This window comes from Rhinoraja longicauda, chromosome 21 (genome assembly GCF_053455715.1).
Source record: "Rhinoraja longicauda isolate Sanriku21f chromosome 21, sRhiLon1.1, whole genome shotgun sequence".
NCBI lineage: Eukaryota > Metazoa > Chordata > Chondrichthyes > Rajiformes > Arhynchobatidae > Rhinoraja > Rhinoraja longicauda.
This window is the reverse complement of record NC_135973.1, coordinates 485,743-509,164: the sequence shown is the minus strand read 5'-3', so window position 1 is coordinate 509,164 and position 23,422 is coordinate 485,743. Positions and strand designations below refer to the sequence as shown.

Sequence of the window (23,422 nt, the reverse complement as noted above, 5' to 3'; positions counted from 1 at the left end):
TTAATCAGGAAAGCACAGCACAAAGTCATGCAATCTCTCGAACGCACAGCACAAAGTGCAGCACAAAGCCATGCAATCTCTCCAACGTGCAGCACAAAGTGCAGCACAAGAACACACAGCACAAAGCCATGCAATCTCTCGAACGCACAGCACAAAGTGCAGCACAAAGCCATGCAATCTCTCGAACGTGCAGCACAAAGTGCAGCACAAGAACGCACAGCACAAAGCCATGCAATCTCTCGAATGTGCTCTGCCATTTAATCAGGAAAGCACAGCACAAAGTCATGCAATCTCTCGAACGCACAGCACAAAGTGCAGCACAAATCCATGCAATCTCTCCAACGTGCAGCACAAAGTGCAGCACAAGAGCACACAGCACAAAGCCATGCAATCTCTCCAATGTGCAGCACAAAGTCATGCAATCTCTCGAACGCAACACAAAGTCATTTAATCAGAAAATAGTTGATCTCACTGTAAAAGAGGTCCCTCATTTGGTTTATCTGCCTCAAACTGGCATACTTTTTTTATTTAAACAGTTACTGCATAAGTCTAGAAATCAATTAGAACAATGGAACTATTTACCATACCTTCTTAACATGAAACGTAATGAAAAACTTGATAATTTGTATTGCTGGTAAAAGAGGTGCAAAGAATAGTCCAATCCTAAACAAAACAAAAATGAGGAGCATTGGTAAGTGTAGGACAATGTAAGCATCTAATCTTTGCATTTTTTACGGGTTAAATCCACTCACCACCCAAGTGTTTGTGCATAGATTATCGCTAATACATTCCTTGCAATGTCAAATTCTGGCATTCCGAGTTTTGGGCAACAATGTGTTCCTATGACGCTGAAACCAATTTAAAATCAAGAGTTAAATTGCTGGTATTCCATGAGAAACATTGACTGTTAGATAATTCTATATTATTTAAAACATTACCAGTAAAATATTGAATATGTGCCTACTATATTATAAACATGGATGAATTTTCTTAATGAAGTAAGAAAAAGGATTAAAAAAGTAATTCAGGGAGCCTTGAAATAGCGTTGGTCCGAACCCGTAAATATCTGAGAATAGACACTAAAAGCTGGAGTAACTCAGTGGGACAGACAGGCAGTACAGAGATGCTGCCTGTCCCGCTTTTTGTGTCTATCTGGTTTAAACCAGCATCTGCAGTTCCTTCCTACACTAAATATCTGAGAAGAAAGTTCTAAAGTTGGCCACAATATTACAATGTGGAATGCTAACGATTCTGCTGCGAGGACAGTTCAAAGTAAAAGTCTGCCTAATGGAACAACTTGTGAAACAGGTGGCAGCAGCAGCACACAGAGATCACTACAGCAAAGTGGTCACTGAATGCTGGCAACTTGGAAATCATGCAACGTTAATGTAGTTCATATAGAATAATATGTTTATCCTTCTAATTTGTAAATATTTTGCCTCAACAGTGTTTTATAAATCTATTAAATCTTCTCTATTCAGCAAATGAATAATCCCAACTCTCATTTGACTGATTCAGTAAAGGTGGAACCAGAGCAGTAATTAACTGTGGTAAAACCTGCATTCTGAATAAATAAAAAATACAGGAAACAAGCTCATGATAAGGGCAAAGTAATGAAGCGTATGGTGTGGATGCTTTCAATGCTAGATCAGGTCAACTAGGAAGTCACTGGGAACAAAATAATGGCAGGAGCTGCTTGGACCAGGGAACATTACACACAAAGCAGAGCTTCCATCGTACCGAGAGGCTGGCAAAACCAAAAGCAGCCTCTCCACATGTAGCGGAATGACATCCCTTGGCATTTACTCCAATAATTTCCCAACCACCACGGTTACCTGGTTTATCCCAACTGTCCTTCTTCAATAACACGAAAATATTGGTTCTCATCAGGCACAACACCTGCAGACAACATCAATGCAATAATCTCCATAAGGGCCCCAGCCATCTCCTCCCTTCCTTCCTTCCTTCCCACAGCAACCTGGAAAAGATCTCAACCAGTCGTGTGGATTTATCAACCTTTATGTATTGGAGAGGGTGGGCAGGTGGGGGGGGGCAGTTGGGGTAGGTGGGGGGGGGGGGCAGGTGGGGGCAGTTGGGGCAGGTGGGGGGGCAGTTGGGGCAGGTGGGGGGGGCAGTTGGGGCAGGTGGAGGGGGCAGTTGGGGCAGGTGGGGGGGGCAGTTGGGGCAGGTGGGGGGGCAGTTGGGGCAGGTGGGGGGGCAGTTGGAGCAGGTGGGGGGAGGCATTTGGGGCAGGTGGGGGGGCAGTTGGGGCAGGTGGGGGGGGCAGTTGGGGCAGGTGGGGGGCAGTTGGGGCAGGTGGGGGGGCAGTTGGGGCAGGTGGGGGGCAGTTGGGGCAGGTGGGGGGGGCAGGTGGGGCAGGTGGGGAAGGGTGTTGGATAAATCCTCATCAAGTTCTTGACCAGCACTGGGCCTTGTCCATCTTTCAAATAACAATCAAATTGTTTGAAATAATTCCTATTTGAAGCCTAACACTGTTCCCAAACCTTAGGACATACCTTCGGATGAATTCCCCAAAGAAGGAACTGAACAAGGAGAAGATGAAATCCGTCACGACAAGTCGGTAGAGGTCTTGACCCACAAATGTCTCCCAACACTGAGGAATAAACAAAACATCACACTCATAATACATTTTTCACAGGCATCAGGTGAGACCGCACCTGGAGTATTGTGTGCAGTTTTGGTCTCCTAACCTGAGGAAAGACGTTCTTGCCTTAGAGGGAGTACAGAGAAGGTTCACCAGATTGATCCCTGGGATGGCGGGACTTACATATGAGGAAAGACTAGATAGACTGGGCTTGTACTCGCTGGAATTTAGAAGACTGAGGGGGGATCTTATAGAAACATATAAAATTCTTAAGGGGTTGGAGAGGCTAGATGCGGGAAGATTGTTCCCGATGTTGGGGGAGTCCAGAACCAGGGGTCACAGCTTAAGGATAAGGGGGAAGTCTTTTAGGACCGAGATGAGAAAACATTTCTTCACACAGAGAGTGGTGAGTCTGTGGAATTCTCTGCCACAGAAGGTAGTTGAGGCCAGTTCATTGGCTATATTTAAGAGGGAGTTAGATGTGGCCCTTTTTGCTAAAGGGATCAGGGGATATGGAGAGAAGGCAGGTACAGGTTACTGAGCTGGATGATCAGCCATGATCATATTGAATGGCGGTGCAGGCTCGAAGGGCCGAATGGCCTACTCCTGCACCTATTTTCTATGTTTCTATGTTTCTATGTCTGCAAGTCCAAATATTAAATATTTAATCAACAGAATAATCGTTGGATTTGAATTGGAATGGTTAATGTGGAACACACCTCCATATTTTTCGCTATTGTCACCAGCCAGTAGTAACACAGAACTCCAATCATTGACATCTTCAGCAACACATTTCTGTTTGGGAAGAGGTTAGTAATTACAATTAGACAAGTTTACTTTCACAATAAACAAAGTGCTGCAGGAACTCAGCAGGTCAGGCAGCATTTTTAGAGGGGATGGACAGACAATGTTTCAGACCGAGACTCTCCATCCTCACTTCACACAATAGTACCTCAACCTCTGATTCAAATTCTTCTGTTCAGTAGAAAGTGTGGAGTGACCACTGCCATCCTGTATGTCTGCAAGTGCTGACACACCTCAGCTTCTGGTGCCAGTGACACAAGCAGAATTGCTCCCATAAAGTATCTGTACAACAATGCAGTAACATACTGGCAGTCCCCAGATTACAACAGGGTCCTGTGCCTGAGAACTGTTTGTAAGTCAGCAATGTACAACAATGTGTGGGAGAGGAGAGGATCACAGGAATGCTGTGACAGAAGAGGGAGCAGTGAGGGGGAGAGCTGGCCTCATTGACTGAGGAATGAGTCTGCTCAGTGCTCCCAACTCTGTTTGGCTCCACCCTGCCCCCCATGTCGAGCACCATGGGCTGGGGGGGGGGGGAAGCATGAGGGAATGCCCCATTTCCACCCGGCAGAAGATGCCTGTGTCATCATCCCACCAGTCTCCCACACACTCGCTCCTATGTATGAGATGTCAGTAAGTCAAGGAGAGGAGCTGAAACTGCTGAACTCAATGTTGAGTCCCTTAAGTTGCAAAATGACCGGGAAGATTTGGTGCTGTTCCTCAAGCTTGCATTGAACATCTTTCCTCAAGCTTGCATTGAACATCTTTGGAACAGCATGGGAGGCCAAAGAGTGAGGAATCAGTTTGGGAATGGGATGGAGAACTAAAGCGATAAGGAATTAGCATTACAGTGCCCATTGTAAACTGTGTGGAGCAGTTCTGCAAAGATGTCACCAATCTGGGCATGGCTCTACCCGCACAAGGAATCCACCTAGTGTGCACTGAAGACGTACAGTCCTCCACTCACTCTGCAACAACCCCGACTTAGTCATCAAACCCGCTGAGTCACCCACTCCTTCTCTCCTGAGATGCTGCCTGACCCGCTGAGTTACTGCAGCTTTTTGTGATACCTAGTGTGCATTGAACACTTGGATTTGGTTGCTCGATGGAGGAAAGGCAGGAAAAGGGCTGGTGTGGCATCTCCTGACATTACGTAGAAAAGTGGTGAGAAGTGGAATGATTGGAGGAGACACATTCTTCTGCTTCTGTTCTTTGACCAACATCCAGCTCCAAAAGTAATGTTGCCCAAGAAAATGTAACTTCTATCCGATAACAGACCTTAATTTGTTGTCAACGTCCTTCTCTCTGCAACTTAAAATATAATTATTTCCAGATCTTATTAACCCGTCATTTAGTTTAATTTAGTTTGGTTAGAGATACAGCGAGGAAACAGGGCCTTTGGACCACCGAGTCTGCTCTGACCAGTGATCCATGCACACTAACACTATCCTCCACACACACTGGGAACAATTTACAATTTTACCAAAGCCAATTAACCTACAAATTTGTTCGTCTTTGCAGTATGAGGAAACTGGAGTACCTGGGGAAAACCCACGCAGGTCACGGGGAGAAAGTACAAACTCCGTACAGACAGCACCCATTGTCAGGCTCGAACATGGATCACTGGTGTTGTATAGCAGCAACTCTACTGCTGCGCCACCATGCCACCCTGTGTTGACTGTGCCTTTCTTCATAGCTGCTGTCTGATCCACAGAGTATTTCTAACATTTTCAACTTTTGTTTCAGTCATTTTAATGTACAAATTTGATTGCTTTAAAGCATTTACAAAATTTCACAAGAAGCCCAATATTTTTGTGTTTATTTCCCAAGTTTGAATTGAAGTAAAAGTACCTTATAATAAGAACATAGATCTCATGCCACGGATATTTGAATCTTTCCATCAGACCAAGGAAAGAGAAGAATAAGGGTACGAATAGATTGATGCTCGCAACCAGAAAAGGCAAGAACAATGTTGCTGCTTGTCTCTGCAAGGCTTCCCCAATTGGATTTTTTTCAATAACCTGTCAAATATATAAATAAAATCATTTTATTCTGTATTTTTTACATTTTTAGACTAATACATTATGTATTGTTGTTTCCAGAAGCCATGATCTGAACACCTCGGGGGTTTTCTGCTTCACAGTCAACCTTCTCATTCTTAGTGCAGATTAAACTGCAATGGAAAACATTTCCATCCAGCACACAACAAAAGTCCGCTCAGTTCCTTTTTCCTTTCCTACAGCAGACACTAAACCAAGATGATGTTTGCTATTTTTATATCTTTTCAATGGGGTTCAGGCATTTTGGAATTTATAGGTTTGCTCAGCAGTTGATCGGCCAAAGTGTGAAGCTCCAGCAATCTGGACATCATCTTCCCACCAGCTGATATCACGGCTAATCCAACGCAGTCAGAGTGTTTTATAGGCTCCCACACGTGTAGGAGGCAGAGAGTCAGAAATGACCCAGTGAAGGGAATGGAACAAGAATGTTGAGAGCTCTTTCTTGTCTTGCTAGCATCCAAGTTAAATAATTCCCATTCGCTCTGCTTCTGATAATGGCTGAGGATATCTGCCTTTTATTCCGTACCAAAACCTAAGTTCCCAGAACAATCTGACTTATTGACTGGCTCAGCTGAATTTCCCATTAGCCCAGTATTAAATCTTTGCAACTTTGTATTTTTTTACATCCTAAGATCCATTCTTTAGCATTTAATCTTACATAGAAGGACTAAATTTCTAGCTGGTTCTCACAGCATCTCCAGCTTATTTTGCAGTTTAGTTGGAGGATGCACCTTCTGTGGTTTAGTCAGATGATGCAGGAAACAATGGCAATAACACCTCAGGCACCACACACCCATGGCCCGGAAAGTCTCTGTGATAGCAATGTCCTCTCTGCAAACCATCAACAAGTTCGGACTTAATGACAACTCACAACTCTTCATGTGAATTATCTTCGGGCCCGTCCCAAAATAATCACATTTATCTAATATGATTTTAATATTTCAGAATTAACTTCAGTTAAAGATATAGAAGATATTTATTATAAAATATTTTATTCTGCTAGACAGAGCATATCTTGTTGTTTAAAACCATAACAATAAGGTTTTGATCCAGAATATTTTTAAACCTTTTAAAACCTATTGAATTTGCTTTTGGAAAATTGTCTGTTGCAAATCACTTATATTACTGCAAATAATAATTACACAAATTGTAGCAAAGAAAATGCTGCTCAATTTCAAATTTTATAATAAAAGTCCACCTCATAAATAAAATCTTCTCTGCACATGTACATAGTCACACACCACCGAAATGGGCCCTTCGACCACATGTCCATGCTGACCATTTTCACCATCCACACTGCATTATACCACATCCTTCTCTGCCTTGGCCTCTAAATGCCTCTTAAACATAGTAAATGTATTTGATTCCACCACCTCCCCAGGTAGCATGTTCCTGATATCAAACAATGTGGAACGGCATTCATCTCAGCTCCCCTTTAAAATGCCTTCCTCTCACCATAAGCTATAAAGTTTAATCTCGCCACATCACATGGCATTCCTATCAGTTAGTGAATCATAAAATTGCACAAGACTTTTAAGATTATATCTTGGGATTTAAAACCCACATCTCAAATCTTCAAAATGGATTAAATAAAATGATCATTGTGATCATTCACTGGTGCTATATCGAAGGAACATCAAATATTTGAAAGAATTTGCCATTAGCTCTCTAAGAACAAAATAGAAACATATAAAATTCTTAAGGGGTTGGAGAGGCTAGATGCGGGAAGATTGTTCCCGATGTTGGGGGAGTCCAGAACCAGGGGTCACAGCTTAAGGATAAGGGGGAAGTCTTTTAGGACCGAGATGAGAAAACATTTCTTCACACAGAGAGTGGTGAGTCTGTGGAATTCTCTGCCACAGAAGGTAGTTGAGGCCAGTTCATTTGCTATATTTAAGAGGGAGTTAGATGTGGCCCTTTTTGCTAAAGAGATCAGGGGATATGGAGAGAAGGCAGGTACAGGTTACTGAGCTGGATGATCAGCCATGATCATATTGAATGGCGGTGCAGGCTCGAACGGCCGAATGGCCTACTCCTGCACCTATTTTCTATGTTTCTATGTTTCTATGTTTCTATGTTTCTAAAATAACTCTAGTTATACGTTTTTGAACATACTCACTTTCCATAATCCTGGTAGATGATGCTGCTTTCCTGTTCTACCTGTCAATGAAACCTCTGGTTGCAAGGGAAATTCTGCAGCTTTTTGCTCGGTTGAAAGAACATCTTCCCCAGAATCCATTTTTTCGATTAACCAATTTAGCCAGAATTGAAACTGTACATGATCTCCTAAATACTCTAAGCAGACGGTACTACTAGCTCTGTACAGGTAAAACCAGAGATTCTAAGGCAAAAAAAAAGTGAGGATTATCAGTCATATATCTCCAGAATGGGTCTGGTCATTTTCTTCTGCAAATCGCCTATTCCACTTGCCGATATAATACTGTACAGAAACAGGATAATGGGAATAACGTTTAGTGCAAGAGATGATTATTCAGAGGAATTCCATGGATTAAATTACATTGTACCTTAATAATTGGAAGTTTTGTTTGGTGGATGAATTAAATTATCACTGTAGTCCAATGAATTGTCTTTATATTATTAAAGAAACCTTTGAAAGCTGAAGATGGACACAAAAAATGCTGGAGTAACTCAGCGTGACAGGCAGCATCTCTGGAGAGAAGGAATGGGTGACGTTTCAGGTCGAAACCCTTCTTCAGACTTATCTTCGATTTAAACCAGCATCTGCAGTTCTTTCCTACACATTTTTAAAGTTGAATGGAGCTTTGTGATAACTCTGGCAATAGACTAACTTTCAGCTACCTTCTACCGTGAAACAACCAGACGTGGAATGGTGACAAGAACTGAAATAAAAAGATCTTTATACAGTAGAGATCACATCACAGTAAGTGACCTTTGTACTATAGAGGCCTCTGTACTTGGTAATGAGTGTTGCAGGGAACAAAGTGAAACTTGTAAGTACATACCTGAAAATCAGAAACAGAGTAGGAATAAACTCCAAAACAGCAGGCGTATGTTGTACCTAACGAAATAATCCAAGTCATCAGATGAATGAAAAATCTTACAATCCTCTGGTTTCTCGTTAGTTGTCTCTTGTAATGCATCTTGTGTGATAGCATTTCCTACAGAAGATAATTCAGTCTTTTAACTCCAAGAATGGTGCAGAGGTACTCATATATACCTTAAAATTCCATAATATTTACGAACAATTGGTCAACTTCCCTAAAGACATTCTAGTCGTATACATATTAATGCATCAATATGTAGGGAAGAGGCCACGAAAGGATTGGGTAAATGCCAACATTTCATCTTCCATATTTTGTTTGATCATGGACTTCATCATTAATTATGCAGCCAATGAAATCATCATTCTGAAGATAGATACAAAATGCTAGAGTACTCAGGCAGCATCTCTGGAGAGAAGGAATGGGTGATGTTTCAGGTCGGGACCCTTCTTCAGACTGAGTCAGGGGAGAGGGAGAAATGGAGGTAAGGAAGGGTAAGGTGTGAAAATGAGACATCAAAAGAGATGGGGGTGAACCATTGCCAGACACTTTAACTCCCCCTCCCATTCCCACACTGACCTTTCTGACCTGGGCCTCCTCCATTGTCTGAGTGAAGCCCAGCGTAAATTGGAGGAATAGCATCTCATATTTTGCTTGGGCAGCTTACACCCCAGCAATACGAATATTGACTTCTCCAACTTCAAGTATCCCTTTCTTTCCCTCTCTCTCCATCCCTCCCCCACCCTAGATCTCCGACCAGTCTGACTGTCCCCAATTACATTTTATCTCTGTTTGGTATGTTGTCACCTACTCCTAGTTAACAATAATCTATTCTACATTTCCCTTTAACTGCATCTCTTTTGATGTCTCATTTTCACACTTTACCTTTCCTTATCTCTGTGTCTCCCTTTCCCCTGACTCTCAGTGTGAAGAAGGGTCTCGACCAGAAACGGCACCCATTCCTTCTCTCCAGAGGTGTTGCCTATCCCGCTGAGTTACTTCAGCATTTTGTGTCTATCTTCAGTTTAAAACAGCATCTGCAGTTCCTTCCTACAGAAATCATAATTCTTCCGTTTTGACAAACCTGGATCAGGTATTCCCACAAATGGGGTGTTCCATTCACCTTTCTGTCAATGGGGATCAAACGTATGATGTTGTTGGATGGCACAACCAAATCGATGCTGAAGAGGGAATAACCAACAGGCAGGCCAAATCCAGGGGAAATGGTTTGTTTCTGGAAAACCTTTGGAGCTAAAAGCTCATAATTCTTTGTTTATTTTCTTTCTTTTAAATCCTCCTTGGCCTTACTGCCTTGCAGTGGACCATTTTGCCACTAACATTAACCCATCCATGTTGTTTGGTACTGTAGAGACTTAAGGAAAACAATCTGAACTAATTAATCAGGGCACCTGAAATTGAGGAGTGCCTTTAGACCAGTATAAACAGTGAGCTGAATCCAGTATACATGTAATGGTTTGGACACTAATCCATGCTGCTGTTCCTCTCATATTCACCTATCATATTCAGAAGATGCATTATTAGCATCAAATTGCATCATCGAAAGATCATTGTGACATTTTTCATAATGCATTAATCGTTATTAAAATGACATAAAACGCCATTTTTTTCAGTAAAAACAGTAATTCACTTTCCAATGCATGGAATTTAATGACAATGGCTACTGAAGTTATTATTCCAGCTGTTACACACATTGGACTTGGTGGAGAACAAGCGCACCTTTAACTGTGTGCTGAGGCTCCTTTTCTTCAGCTGCACGGTTTTCTCATTTGTTATGTTGTAATCCCATGAACACAGAAGCTTGGCTGCCTCACCAGAGAAAGTGCCGATTGCTATGAAGTTTTCATTGAATGACTTTGCCATGCTGCAAAAGAAAAATGAATAAGTACACAGACCCAAACAAGCTTTTACTCTGTTTTTTATGTAATATTCCCACTATTTCATATACTATTTTAGGTAGTATAGATCATGGTGCATAGCCAAAATAATGAGATGAAGCAAACATAAATAAATCTGTTTTTACAAAGAAAAATATCAGATATGTCCCTGTGTTTCCTTGCCTTTTTTTGTGACATTTTTCAAGTGGGATTTCATCAAATCCTTAGACTAATTTATACCAGGTAGATTACATTAATTTTGCAATTAAATAACTCTATTTAAGCCAAATTCTGATTATGCTTAAGATTTGTATCATTTATCACCGGATTAGTTGGTTTTCTGATGCCCCAGGTTTGTGCAGCACAACGAGAAGTGGCAGTGTCCATTTGGTCACGTGTGAAATGTGTGAATTAAAAGCAGAGAAACCGTTTTTATATTAATTGTTTCCTTTTTTATTGTTTATTTTGTTTGTTTAAAAATATTGTTTATTTTTATTGTTTATAGCCAACGAGAAGAAGCTGCAGACCCCAGGGCTGCCAGGAGCAAGGCTCAGCAGACTGCCAGGCGTTGTGCCAATGAGTACTGGACACAGCTTAGTGAGGACATCCAGATGGCCGCCATAACAGGGAACATCAGGGGAATGTACAATGGCATTAAGAAGGCACTAGGACCAGTCCAGAGTAAGACAGCCCCCCTCAAACCCTCCACTGGGGAAGTAATCACAGACAAATGCCAGCAGATGGAGAGATGGGTGGAACAGTACTCCGATCTCTACTCGAGAAAGAACACTGTGTGCTCCTCAGTCCTTGACGCCATCGAGTGCCTGCCGACCATGGATGAGTTAGATGGAGAGCCGACGGTAGAAGAGCTCAGCAAGGCCATTGACAGCCTGGCCTCAGGCAAGGCCCCAGGCAGTGATGGGATTCCCCCTGACCTGATCAAGCACTGCAAGACTAACTTACTGCTTCCTTTGCATGAAGTCATCTGCCAGTGCTGGCAAGAAGGAGCTGTACCACAGGAGATGAGGGATGCCACGATCATTACCCTCGACAAGAACAAGGGCGAGAGAAGCGACTGCAACAACTACAGAGGCATCTCCCTCCTCAACATCGTTGGCAACGTCTTTGCTCGGGTCATCTTGATCCGCCTGCAGAAGCTGGCAGAACGTGTCTACCCAGAGTCACAGTACGGTTTCCGAGCTGGAAGGTCAACAGTAGACATGGTCTTCTCCCTTCGCCAGCTCCAGGAGAAGTGCAGAGAACAGCGGATGCCCCTGTATATTGCTTTCATTGACCTCACCAAGGCGTTTGACTGTCAGCAGAGATGGCCTATTCAAGGCTCTCCCAAAGATTGGCTGCCCACCAAAACTACAGAGCATGATAGAATCCTTCCACATCAACACGAAGGGGACAATGCAGTTCAATGGCAGTTTCTTGGAGCACTTCGACATCTGCAGTGGCGTCACACAAGGCTGTATCCTCGCTCCCACACACTTTGGGATTTTCTTAGCTCTGTTCCTGAAACATGCCTTCGGCACCGCAACAGAGGGGATCTACCTGCGTACTAGATCAGACGGCAGCCTCTTCAACCTCACCCGCCTCCTGAAGCTCTCATCAGAGACGTGTTGTTCGCCGATGACACAGCAGTTGTGTCCCACACCCAGCAGGAACTACAGTCACTGATGGACTGCTTCTATCGGGCTCGCAAGGACTTTGGGCTAACCATCAGCCTGAAGAAGACGAACGTCCTGGGACAGGATACAGAGGCACCGCCTGTCATCACCATCGACGAGTACGAACTCGATGCCGTCCATCAGTTCACGTAGCTCGGCTCCACCATCACCGACAACCTCTCCTTGGACACAGAGATTGACAAGAGGATCGGGAAGGCAGCTACAACTCTCGTTCGCCTCATAACTCGAGTGTGGACCAATCCAAAGCTGACAGTGAAGACAAAGATAGCAGTCTACAACGCCTGTGCCAACAGCACACTGCTGTACGGCAGTGAGACATGGACTACATATGCCAGACTGGAGAGAAGACTCAACACCTTCCACCTTAGAAGCATCCGCCGGATCCTGGGTATATCCTGGCAAGACAGAGTGTCCAACGCCGAGATTCTGTTTCGCGCTGGCCTTCCGAGTATGTACACTCTACTCAGGCAGCGCAGGCTGCAGTGGCTGGGCCATGTCCACCGCATGGAGGATGGCCGTATTCCACAAGACATCCTCTATGGAGAGCTGACATCTGGGAGGTGAACCATCGGCCGCCCCCAGCTACATTACAAGGATGGCTGCAAGAGAGATTTGAAGGTGCTCAACATCGATGTGGAGTCCTGGGAGAGCCTTGCAGCTGAACGTACGGGGTGGAGAGGTACCCTGAACCAACATCTCAAAACGGGGGAAGAGAAACTGATGAATGCAGCGGCAGACAAGCGGGCACGCAGAAAGGAGCGCAGCAACTTCAACAGACCAGAGACCACACACAAATGTGACCTTTGCCACAGAGACTGTCACTCCCGCATTGGTCTCTTCAGCCACAAGCGACGCTGCTCTAGCCGAGCTGTGGAGCAAGCAGCCAACTAGGATGTATCGCCCATGGTCAGCCATGACTGAGGGGGCCGAAGAAGGCTCTGCAATGATTTTGTGTTTAAGCTTTCCATTGAAATATTTAATAATGAATAGAACTTAAAATTATGAAACAAAAATCTAGTTTGCTCACCTGTTTTAGCGATGTCTCATTCTGTAGTCCCTCCCATTTTTTGACGTTGTCAATGCTATAACGTTTTTTTTTTGCACTCATCGCAATTGAAAAAAAATTCAAACAACATGGTTGTAATGACCCTGACCTGAACTACGGGCCTCACGGTGGGTTAAGTGCCGACATTTTGTAAGGGAGCTTAGAAATCAATATAAGAGACAGTGTCCCAGTGATCACGTTTGGGGCACACTGTGCTCTAAACAATACCGTGTTCACTTCTTTTTGGTACTTTTTTGTTCTTTTCTGGTAAATGTTGAGTCTTGTTTACTATGAAAATGTTTAAATTCCATTAAACTTTCATTGCTTGTTGCTATGTTGTAAAGTGTGTGCACTGTAGCAAAAGGCAGTCGGACGTGATCTGGTCCCAGTTAACGACATTTCTCGTTGAAAGTATCCTCATGTCCACACAAATGGTTTTAGTTTCAGGCAAATTTTGAGTAAATTAACATCGGTTTTGATGAAAGGTTACTATATTCTTTCTCATTTATATTTGTATATTTTTTTAAAAATCACAATTTTTTTTCCAAATTTTGAAAGTATAAAAATGTGGTCAAATTTTGGCCAATTTCAATCACAAATTAGCTCAAAAGGATCATAGGCAGGCCTATTTTTTATGCTGTGGTCTTTCGTTATTATTTAATAACTTTCAAATTTGGCCACCATAACACAAGTTGGTACCCTTAGTTACGGAAACACACACATATGTATATATGAATATTGATTTCTCAAACTTCAGGCAGCCCCGGCATTCCCTCTCTCTCTCTCTATCCCTCCCCCACCCAAGTCGCATTAACTTCTCGTTTTCACCTTTCAAACAGCAAATAATGGCCTTTTTCCTTGATGATGGTTACTTTTTTGCGTATCTTTCAATCATTGCTCTTTATCTCTCTACATCATCGCCTATATCTCTCATTTCTCTTTTCCCTAACCTGTCTGAAGAAGGGTCTCGACCCGAAATGTCACCCGTTCCTTTTCTCCAGAGATGCTGCCTGTCCCCCTGAGTTACTCCAGCTTTTTGTGTCTATCTTCTATATATACAGTATACCAACTGTAGTATTATAATATTATATATATAATTTTTACTTCATGCTTATTTTGTTAACATGAGCAAACTTAGGCCAATAAAGTGCTTTACACATAATTGCAATGAACTGAAAGGAATAGATCAGGTTACCTGAATACTAGAGACAGAAAGCAAATCAGCATGTAGAACCCAAAGGTGAGGAAATAAGCAAGTTGCATGTTGTACATCCCTGCCCTAGGGCTTACACGAATACTGGCATTGGTGTAAACCCCGTAATAAAAAACTGTCTGTGTAAAATAACCCTGCAAGTAAAATGAGTTGTCAACATTGGCAAAATCAAAATCAAATTGGAACCAAACAACAGTCCATACAACACCCCCCCCTGCTGCCCACAATGCCTCGGCTCATGAGACCAGTGCAGGCATTTAAATGCTGCTGCACTACACAACAGCAATGAGGAAGATTCTTGTTCAAAACAGCTGAAAATAACACCAACATTACTACTACGATTTTTAAACAGATTCAATATTACATTGTAAAAAAACAGAATTTCAATCTTTTTCTCACATAATTGATCTATGTTTCATCAGGCTAATGCTGGCTACTTTGTCAACTATTCCATTACTTGCTCTCTTCCAGTCTTATGATCTACCTTTTCCACATATGTTCAATTTACTTTTGAACCGCATTAAAGCACCTGGCTTGGTGTCATACACCTGGCTCAGTATCCCTTTTATTCAAAAATTTAATCTCCCTGCAGAAACAATAATTTGAACAATTTGTGCATCAAAGTTTCTCATAAGTGTCAGAACTGCTCTTTAATTCCTACTTAACCTAAGCAATACAATTGGCAAGAGATTCCCCTTTTCAATATCTAAAACAACATCCTGTCCAGTAACTGGCAGAGCAGCCAATCACAAAGAGTAAACACAGAACGGTACAGCACCGCACCGAAACAGGCCATTCGGCCCACAATCTCTGTGCCCAACATGATGCCAAGTTTCATCCCAGCTGTTATCAGGCAACTGAATCATCCCACCACAACCAGAGAGCAGTGCTGAACTACTATCTACCTCATTGGAGACCCTCGGACTATCCTTGAACAGACTTTGCTGGCTTTACCTTGCACTAAATGTTATTCCCTTATCCTGTATCTATACACTGTAAATGGATCAGTTGTAATCATGTATTGTCTTACTGCTGACTGGATAGCACGCAACAAAAGGTTTTCACTGTACCTCGGTACACATGACAATAAACTAAATGGAACTGAAGACCAACTCTTATCAGCCTGCACATAATCCATATCTCTCCAAATATCAAAAGTCTCCTACTATCATATCTGCCTCATCCACCACCCTTGGCAACGTCTACCAGCCAGTCGCCACCCTCTGTGTAAAAAACCTGCCCTGCACATCTCCTTTAAACCTTCCCCCTCTCTCACCTTAAAGTGATGCTCGTGAGTATTTGATTTTTCCTCCTCGGAAATTGATTCTGACTACCTACTCTATCTATGCCTCCCATAATTTTATATCCCTCTATCAGGTCTCCCCACAACCTCTGGTATTCCAGTGAAAATAATCAAAGTCTGTCCAACATCTCCCTATTGCTAATATCCCCTAAACCAGTCATCATTCCGGTAAACCTCCTCTGCGCCCTTTCCAAAGCTTCCACATCTTCCTATAATGGGGCAAGCAGAACTGAATGCAATACTCTAAATGTGCTCTAACCAAAGTCCTATAAAGCTGCATTGTGACTTCCTGACTCTTATACTCAATGCCTCGACCTATGAAAGCAAGCACACCGTATGCCTTTTATCGAGCTGATCTCCAACGGCGATGAATCAGCCTACAGAGCGGAGGTGCAGAACCTGGCGAGCTGGTGCTCAGAGAACAACCTGTCCCTAAACACAACTGAGACCAAGGAGCTAATTATCAACTTTAGAAGGTCACAGAATGCGGAATAAGCTCCAGTCTTCATCAACGGGGACAGAGTGGTGAGAGTGTCCAGCTTCAGGTTTCTGGGCACACATATTTCAGAGGATCTCACATGGTCCACTAACACCACTGCGCTAGTCAAGAAAGCACAGCAACGGCTGTTTTTTCTGAGAACGCTGAAAAAGGCCGGTCTGCCCCAACAGTTACTGATGACCTTCTACCGCTGCACCACAGAGAGCACACTGACATACGGCATCGATGTGTGGTATCTCAGCTGCATGGCAGTGGAAAGGAGAGCTCTTCAGCGGGTCATCTGCAGAACGCAGAGGATCATTAGGATACAGCTACCAGCCCTGGAAGACATCTACAACACACGCTGCCTCAGGAAAGCCACCAGCATCTACAAGGCCTCCACACACCCATGCCACCATCTGTTTGGACTACTTCCATCTGGCAGACGTTACAAGGCCCTCTATGCCCACACCTCCAGACTAAGAAACAGCTTTATTCCTAGACTATAGTTGCTCTGAATTGGACCTCCTGAGAGCCCCCCATGATCTATCTCTGCCCCCATGGTCACCTGGCACAACTGACCCTGCACGAACCTTTTTTGCACTTTACCTTGTTTCCTTCCCCCCCCCCTTTGTTGTTTATTTATTTTATAGCATTGATATGGAAGTGGCATTCTTAATCACGTAATTGTACAATGACAATAAAGATATTGTATTGTGTTAACCACTCAAAGACGAGCAGCATTTAATTGACTTCATGCACAAAACAGCGTGCTGAACATAGATTAATCATACAAGTGCTTTAAACAGCTTTAATCATACAAGTATAAAAGTCAAGTCAAGTTCATTGTCCTATGCAAAGGCACAATAAAAGCTTCATAGCAGCATCAAAGGCACAGACTTATGCATAAAAAACATCTCAATCACAAATAAAATTCTGCAAGACAGTAAAAAGGAAATAGGATGTGCCAAAAAAAACAAGACATTAATGCAAAACACAATTAGAGAACAAAGACAAGTCCAAGGTAGTGCAAGACATGTCCATAGTGTTCCATTTTCACAGCTGAAACATCAAATTAACTTTGCTCATGTACATTTTAAAGTTTCCTTATATTTTGAGTTATTCACACAAGGAAATTACAAAATGCATAATTAAATAGTCTTCTCAGGTCAAATAGATTACCAAGCAGTAAGGACGTTTTAGTCTTCTGCTTAAGACTAACAAATTAATTGCACAGAGTTGCAGGGGAAGGTTTTATGATCTTCTGCTGTGGGTATGGGAATAATGAAGCTTAAGTTCACATCAGTTCAACTGGTCTCAACATGACAGCTGTGGAGAAACCTGTATACAATATGGCCCCTGTGGTATTACAAAAGATACATATGGGATGTCTTCACTTACTTGTATATGTAAACATCCTAAAGTTATGATCTGTTGCATGGAACGCAAATAGTTTGCCATAATTTCATCAAAGGCCAGGTCACTATTTGCAATTCATTTTACATCATTGTCTTCTATTTCCAAGACCTATTTAACTTTATGTTTTGTTGCTTTTAAAAGTGAATAAACATTATAAATATTCCATTGGGTTGCTATTGTCAAATGAAGTAATGAAGGTGACTTATTCAGTTTGCTTACTATCCTGACTCTTATACTTAATGCCTCGTCCATATCTTAATTCTATTATATTCTCCCTCCACTATCAGTATAAATAGTTGAAGGATACTCACTGCACCACTGAGAAGCTCAAAGCCCGTGAAAGAGTGGTTGTTGGCAACCAAAGCAAAGAACTGAGGAATGGTGATGAAGCTGATGTTAATGAGGAAGGAAAAGACGTTGAACATAAGGAGCCACTTGAGGAAGGTGAAGTAAGAGAGAACTCCTGTTCCGAACTTGCCCCCAATAACTTTCAAGGATCTATGCCAGGGATGAATTGAATGGAAAATTTCAATCATGTTTTCACGGAAGCGTCGAAGATTCTGTAAAAGAATGAGTATAAAGAGGAAACATTAACATCACACCGAGTTGGTTGGTGTGGAATCTTCGTATTTTTGTGGAAAATATATATTTTTCTTGGTCTAGCATTGAAAAATATCCAAAAATATTCACACTTTCCTCACATTTAACATTTCCCTGTTCAATTCCAAGTCTTTGAACCATTTGAATTAATTGTTTATAATTCAATGAGATACAATGACAAAATTCTTTATAATAGATCAATTTTTTCTACTTTCCCCTCTAAAAAGTTCTAAATGGTATTTGCATTCCCTACAGAACAAGCTGGTTCATTGCATTTCTTTAGCCTTTTCCCTACTGCAGTGCACATGAAGAGAAGCCAGTGGGTTTTCTAAAGTTGATGTAATTTTACATGCAATCAGTGAGGACAGTTTGCAAAACAAAGCTTTTACTGTACCTGTACCTTTGTTCATGTGGCATTAATAAACCTCAACCTAAACCTAAAAATAATTCTCAGCAGAGGCTGATGGCAGCTATTCTGGTGCAATTAAACACTAGATGACATGCTGTATCTGTGCAGTTCATAGTGGGAGACAAATGTTTTCAATTAAAATAAATTGGCCTGTGTCCTCCAGTTAGATAAACCCTTATATTCCCTAAAACACTGAGCGATAGGACTGCTGAGTATAGTGCGGAATTAGGATTGAGCATGAAACAACACTAAAGCTTCATCTTTGTTCACTGGCATGGAAAGGTTGGATAGGAAAGGCTCAGATGACACTATTGAAATTGTCGGCACAGAGACTGCAGATGCTGGAATCTTAAGCTAAACAGAGACTGCTCTGTCAGACAATATCTGTGGAGGGAAATGGACAGACAACATTTCAGGTTGGGTCCCTTCTTCAAGGCTGGTGTAGAGGTCAGACAATTTCAAGGCTGGTGTAGAGGTCAGTCAAACACCATTCTCTGCCCCAGCCCATCCAAATTAAAAATAACAATCTAAAGAGCCCAACTCCTGCACATCCATTCCTTCTCTCCCGAGATGCTGCCTGACCCGCTTAGCTACTCCAGCATTTTGTGTCTACCTTCAATATCTAGAGTCCTTGATTCAATGATGCCTTTATACCTGCTCCTGTTCATACTTACGGATAATATTTTAGCCAGAAGCTGGGTGCAGCTATTTATCTGATAATCTCTTTCCATTGACTTTGGCCCAATCTCCATATTTACCCGTTCCCTGGTAAGAAACAGTGGAAATGAACAATTTCAACATTGCATATATTACAAAAGTATGAGTATATTATATAAAATCCACACTTGGAATATGTGTATGGATAGAAACCCAGTTTAGTGCATTCATCCACAAAGGAGCATTTACAGATTTTAATATCACCATGGGCTCTGTGAATTCTTGGAAGAGAAAGTTTATTTGAAACATAGGGGAAAAAAATGGGTGCAGGAGTAGGCCATTCGGCCCTTCGTGCCAGCACTGCCATTCAATATGATCATGGCTGATCATCTAAAATCAGTACCCCGTTCTTGCTATTTCCCCATATCCTTTGATTCCTTTAGCCCTAAGAGCTAAATCTAACTCTCTCTTGAAAACATCCAGTGAATTAGCCACCACTGCCTTCTGTGCAGAGAATTCCACAGATTCACAACTCTGTGGGTGAAAAAGTTTTTCCTCTTCTCAGTCCTAAATGGCCGACCCCTTATTCTTAAACTGTGACCCCTGGTTTGGACTCCCCCAACATTGGGAACATTTTTCCTGCATCTAGCCTGTCCAACCCTTTAATAATATTATATGTTTCTATAAGATCCCCTCTCATCTACCGGGTGGTGCTGTACAATGGCAGTCTCGCCAACAGTCTGTCTTGTCCATTTTCTTCTTTTGTTGCTTTTAGTCTGTTGCTAAATGTATGTTATAGTGTATCTTTAGTTTTGTATTATGTGTGTGTGGGGGGGGGGGGGGGGGGGGGAATGGGGGAAACTTTTTTAATTCTCTTTCCTGGACGGAGATGTGACTTTTTCCGTACCGTATCTCTGTCCACACTGCGGTCTAACATCGTGGAGCTGGCGGTCTCGTGCTGGGGATAAACATTGGGAGCTCCATCCATGCGAGCCTGCAGACTTAACAACCTGCAGCTCGGTTAGGGATCGAGCTGCAGGAGCTCCCAGCCGCAGGAGCTTTGAACACCCCGATCGCGGGAGCTTCGATCGCTGGTTGCAGGAGCTTCAATCGCCTTGACTGCAGATGGTTCGACTGCCCCGTCCGCGGGAGAATAAGGAAGAAAGAAGACCAGACTATTGCCTTCCATCACAGTGAGGAATGTGGGGGAGCAGCTGTTTATGTTAACTTTTATGTAGTTGTGTGTCTTGTTGCTTTTTTGATATGACTGTATGGCAAATCAAATTCCTTGTTTGCTTTTACATACTTGGCTAATAAATAAATTACAATTACAAATTATTCTAAATTCCAGTGAATACAAGCCCAGTCGACTCATTCTTTCATCAGATGTCAGTCCCGCCATCCCAGCAATTAACCTGGTGAACCTACGCTGCACTCCCTCAATAGCGAATAATGTCCTTCCTCAAATTAGGAGACCAAAATTGCACACAATACTCCAGGTGCGATCGTACCAAGGCCCTGCACAACTGCAGTAGGACCTCCTTGCTCCCAAACTCAATTCCTCTCAAAATGAAGGCCAACATGCCATTAGCTTTCTTCACTGCCTGCTGTATCTGCTTCCTTACTTTCAGTGACTGATGTACAAGCACACCCACGTCTCGTTGCACCTCCCCTTTTCCTAATCTGACACCATTCAGATAATAATCTGCCTTCCTGTTCTTGCCACCAAAGTGGATAACCTCACATTTATCCACATTATGCTGCATCTGACATGCTTCTACCCACTCACCCAACCTATCCAAGTCACCCTGCAGCCTCATGGCATCCTCCTCGCAACTCACACTGCCACCCAGCTTTGTGTCATAGGCAAACTTGGAGATGTCACATTTAATTCCCTCATCTAAATCGTTAATATACATTGTAAATAACTGGGGTCCCAGCACCAAGACTTGCGGCACCCCACTAGTCACTGCCTGCCATTCTGAAAAGGACTCGTTAATTCCTACTCTTTGCTTCCTGCCTGCCAACCAGTTCTCTATCCATGTCAATACCCTGCCCCCAATACCATGTGCTCAAATTTTGCACATTAATCTCTTGTGTGGGACCTTGTCAAAGGCTTTTTGAAAGTTCGGATACACCACATCCACTGGCTCTCCCTTATCCATTCCACTTGTTACGTCCTCAAAAAATTCCAGAAAACTAGTCAAGCATGATTTCCTCTTCATAAATCCATGGTGACTTTGACCAATCCTGTCACTGCTTTCCAAATGCGCTGCTATAACATCTTTAACAATCGATTCAAGCATCTTCCCCACTACCAATGTAAGGCTAACTGGTCTATAATTCCCCATTTTCTCTCTCCCTCCTTTCTTAAAAACTGGGGATACATTGGCTACCCTCCAGTCCAACTGATGCAGAGTCGAGAAAACATTGGAAAATGAAGATCAATGCATCCACGATTTCCAGGGCTTCCTCCTTGAGTACTCTTGGATGCAGACCATCAGGCCCTGCTTCAGTCCCAACAGTTTACCTAATACCATTTCCTGACTAATAAGGATTCCCATACCCAGTCTAGGATGGCCTGTCCTCTTGTAAGTTCTTCTATATATTGGTTTAAAAAACCATCCCGTATACATTCCAGGAAATCCTCCTCCTCAGCACTGCTACCAATTTGGTTGGCCCAATCTATATGTAGATTAAAGTGACCCATGATAACCACTGTATATTTGCCACACATCTCTAATTTACTGCTTGATGCAATCCCTACTGCTGCTTGATGGTCTGTATACAACTCCAACAAGCGTTTTCTGCCCTTGGGTATTTTGCAGTTCTACCCATACTGATTCTACAGCATCCAAGCTATTGTCTCTCCTTGCTATTGCATTAATTTCCTTTTTAACCAGCAATGCCACCCCACCTCCTCTTCCTTTCTGTCTAGCCTTCCTGAATATTGAATACCACTGCATGTTTAGCTCTCAGCCTTGGTCACCCTGGAGCCATGTCTCCGTAATTCCAACTATATCATATTCATTAACTACTAACTGTACATTCAATTGCTCGTGTGTGACAGGTTACGTTCTTCCTGAAACCAGTTTTAGTCTTCACTCTGCATCTATGCATCCTTTTCCTGCTACTTCATTTTCATGAAGTAATTCTGAAAGTTCACATGTTCTGTATTATCTATATTTTATTTGTTCATAAGGTGCCTCTTGTCAACTGAAAATTGAAAACCGGGGCAATGGTCCTAGCACAAAGCCAAAGCTTCACAAGTTGTTGAGGAAATGGTCCTCTCCTGAACCTTGGCAAGGAATAGTCAAGGCAAATGTGGGTCCCTTGAAGACAGAAGCGGGGGAATTAATTATGGGGAACAAGGAAATGGCAGACGAGTTGAACCAGTACTTTGGATCTGTCTTCACTAAGGAAGATGCAAACAATCTCCCAGATGTTCTAGTGGCCAGAGATCCTAGGGCGACGGAGGAACTGAAGGAAATCTACATTAGGTAGGAAATGGTGTTGGATGGACTGATGGGACTGAAGACTGATAAATCCCCAGGGCCTGATGGTCTGCATCCCAGGGTACTTAAGGAGGTGGCTCTAGAAATTGTGGACGCATTGGTGATCATTTTCCAATGTTCTATAGATTCTGGATCAGTTCCTGTGGATTGGAGGTTAGCTAATGTTATCCCACTTTTTAAGAAAGGAGGGAGAGAGAAAACAGGAAATTATAGACCAGTTAGTCTGACATCAGTGGTGAGGAAGATGCTGGAGTCAATTATAAAAGACGAAATTGCTGAGCATTTGGATAGCAGTAACAGGATCATTCCGAGTCAGCATGGATTTACGAAGGGGAAATAATGCTTGACAAATCTACTGGAATTTTTTGAGGATGTAACTAGGAAAATTGACAGGGGAGAGGCAGTAGATGTGGTGTACGTCGACTTTCAGAAAGCCTTCGACAAGGTCCCACATAGGAGATTAGTGGGCAAAATTAGAGCACATGGTATTGGAGGTAGGGTACTGACATGGATAGAAAATTGGTTGACAGAAAGAAAGCAAAGAGTGGGGATAAATGGGTCCCTTTCAGAATGGCAGGCAGTGACTAGTGAGGTACCGCAAGGCTCGGTGCTGGGACCGCAGCTATTTACGATATACATTAATGACTTGGATGAAGGGATTAAAAGTACCATTAGCAAATTTGCAGATGATACAAAGCTGGG

The 23,422-nt window shown here is 42.6% G+C and overlaps 1 protein-coding gene across 1 annotated transcript in view; it reads right to left on the bottom strand.

The window, feature by feature from the left end:
• Positions 1 to 23,422, bottom strand: part of tmc5 (transmembrane channel like 5) — a 63,171-nt gene that overhangs the window by 14,502 nt on the left and 25,247 nt on the right. The window contains exons 7-16 of the mRNA XM_078418396.1: positions 19,223 to 19,313; positions 17,851 to 18,099; positions 14,322 to 14,473; positions 10,230 to 10,374; positions 8,454 to 8,609; positions 5,261 to 5,430; positions 3,325 to 3,400; positions 2,517 to 2,614; positions 753 to 848; positions 588 to 663 (exon numbers count right to left, since the gene is read on the bottom strand). Coding sequence (XP_078274522.1) covers positions 588 to 663; positions 753 to 848; positions 2,517 to 2,614; positions 3,325 to 3,400; positions 5,261 to 5,430; positions 8,454 to 8,609; positions 10,230 to 10,374; positions 14,322 to 14,473; positions 17,851 to 18,099; positions 19,223 to 19,313 — 1,309 coding nt within the window. The remainder of the gene's footprint in view (positions 1 to 587; positions 664 to 752; positions 849 to 2,516; positions 2,615 to 3,324; positions 3,401 to 5,260; positions 5,431 to 8,453; positions 8,610 to 10,229; positions 10,375 to 14,321; positions 14,474 to 17,850; positions 18,100 to 19,222; positions 19,314 to 23,422) is intronic.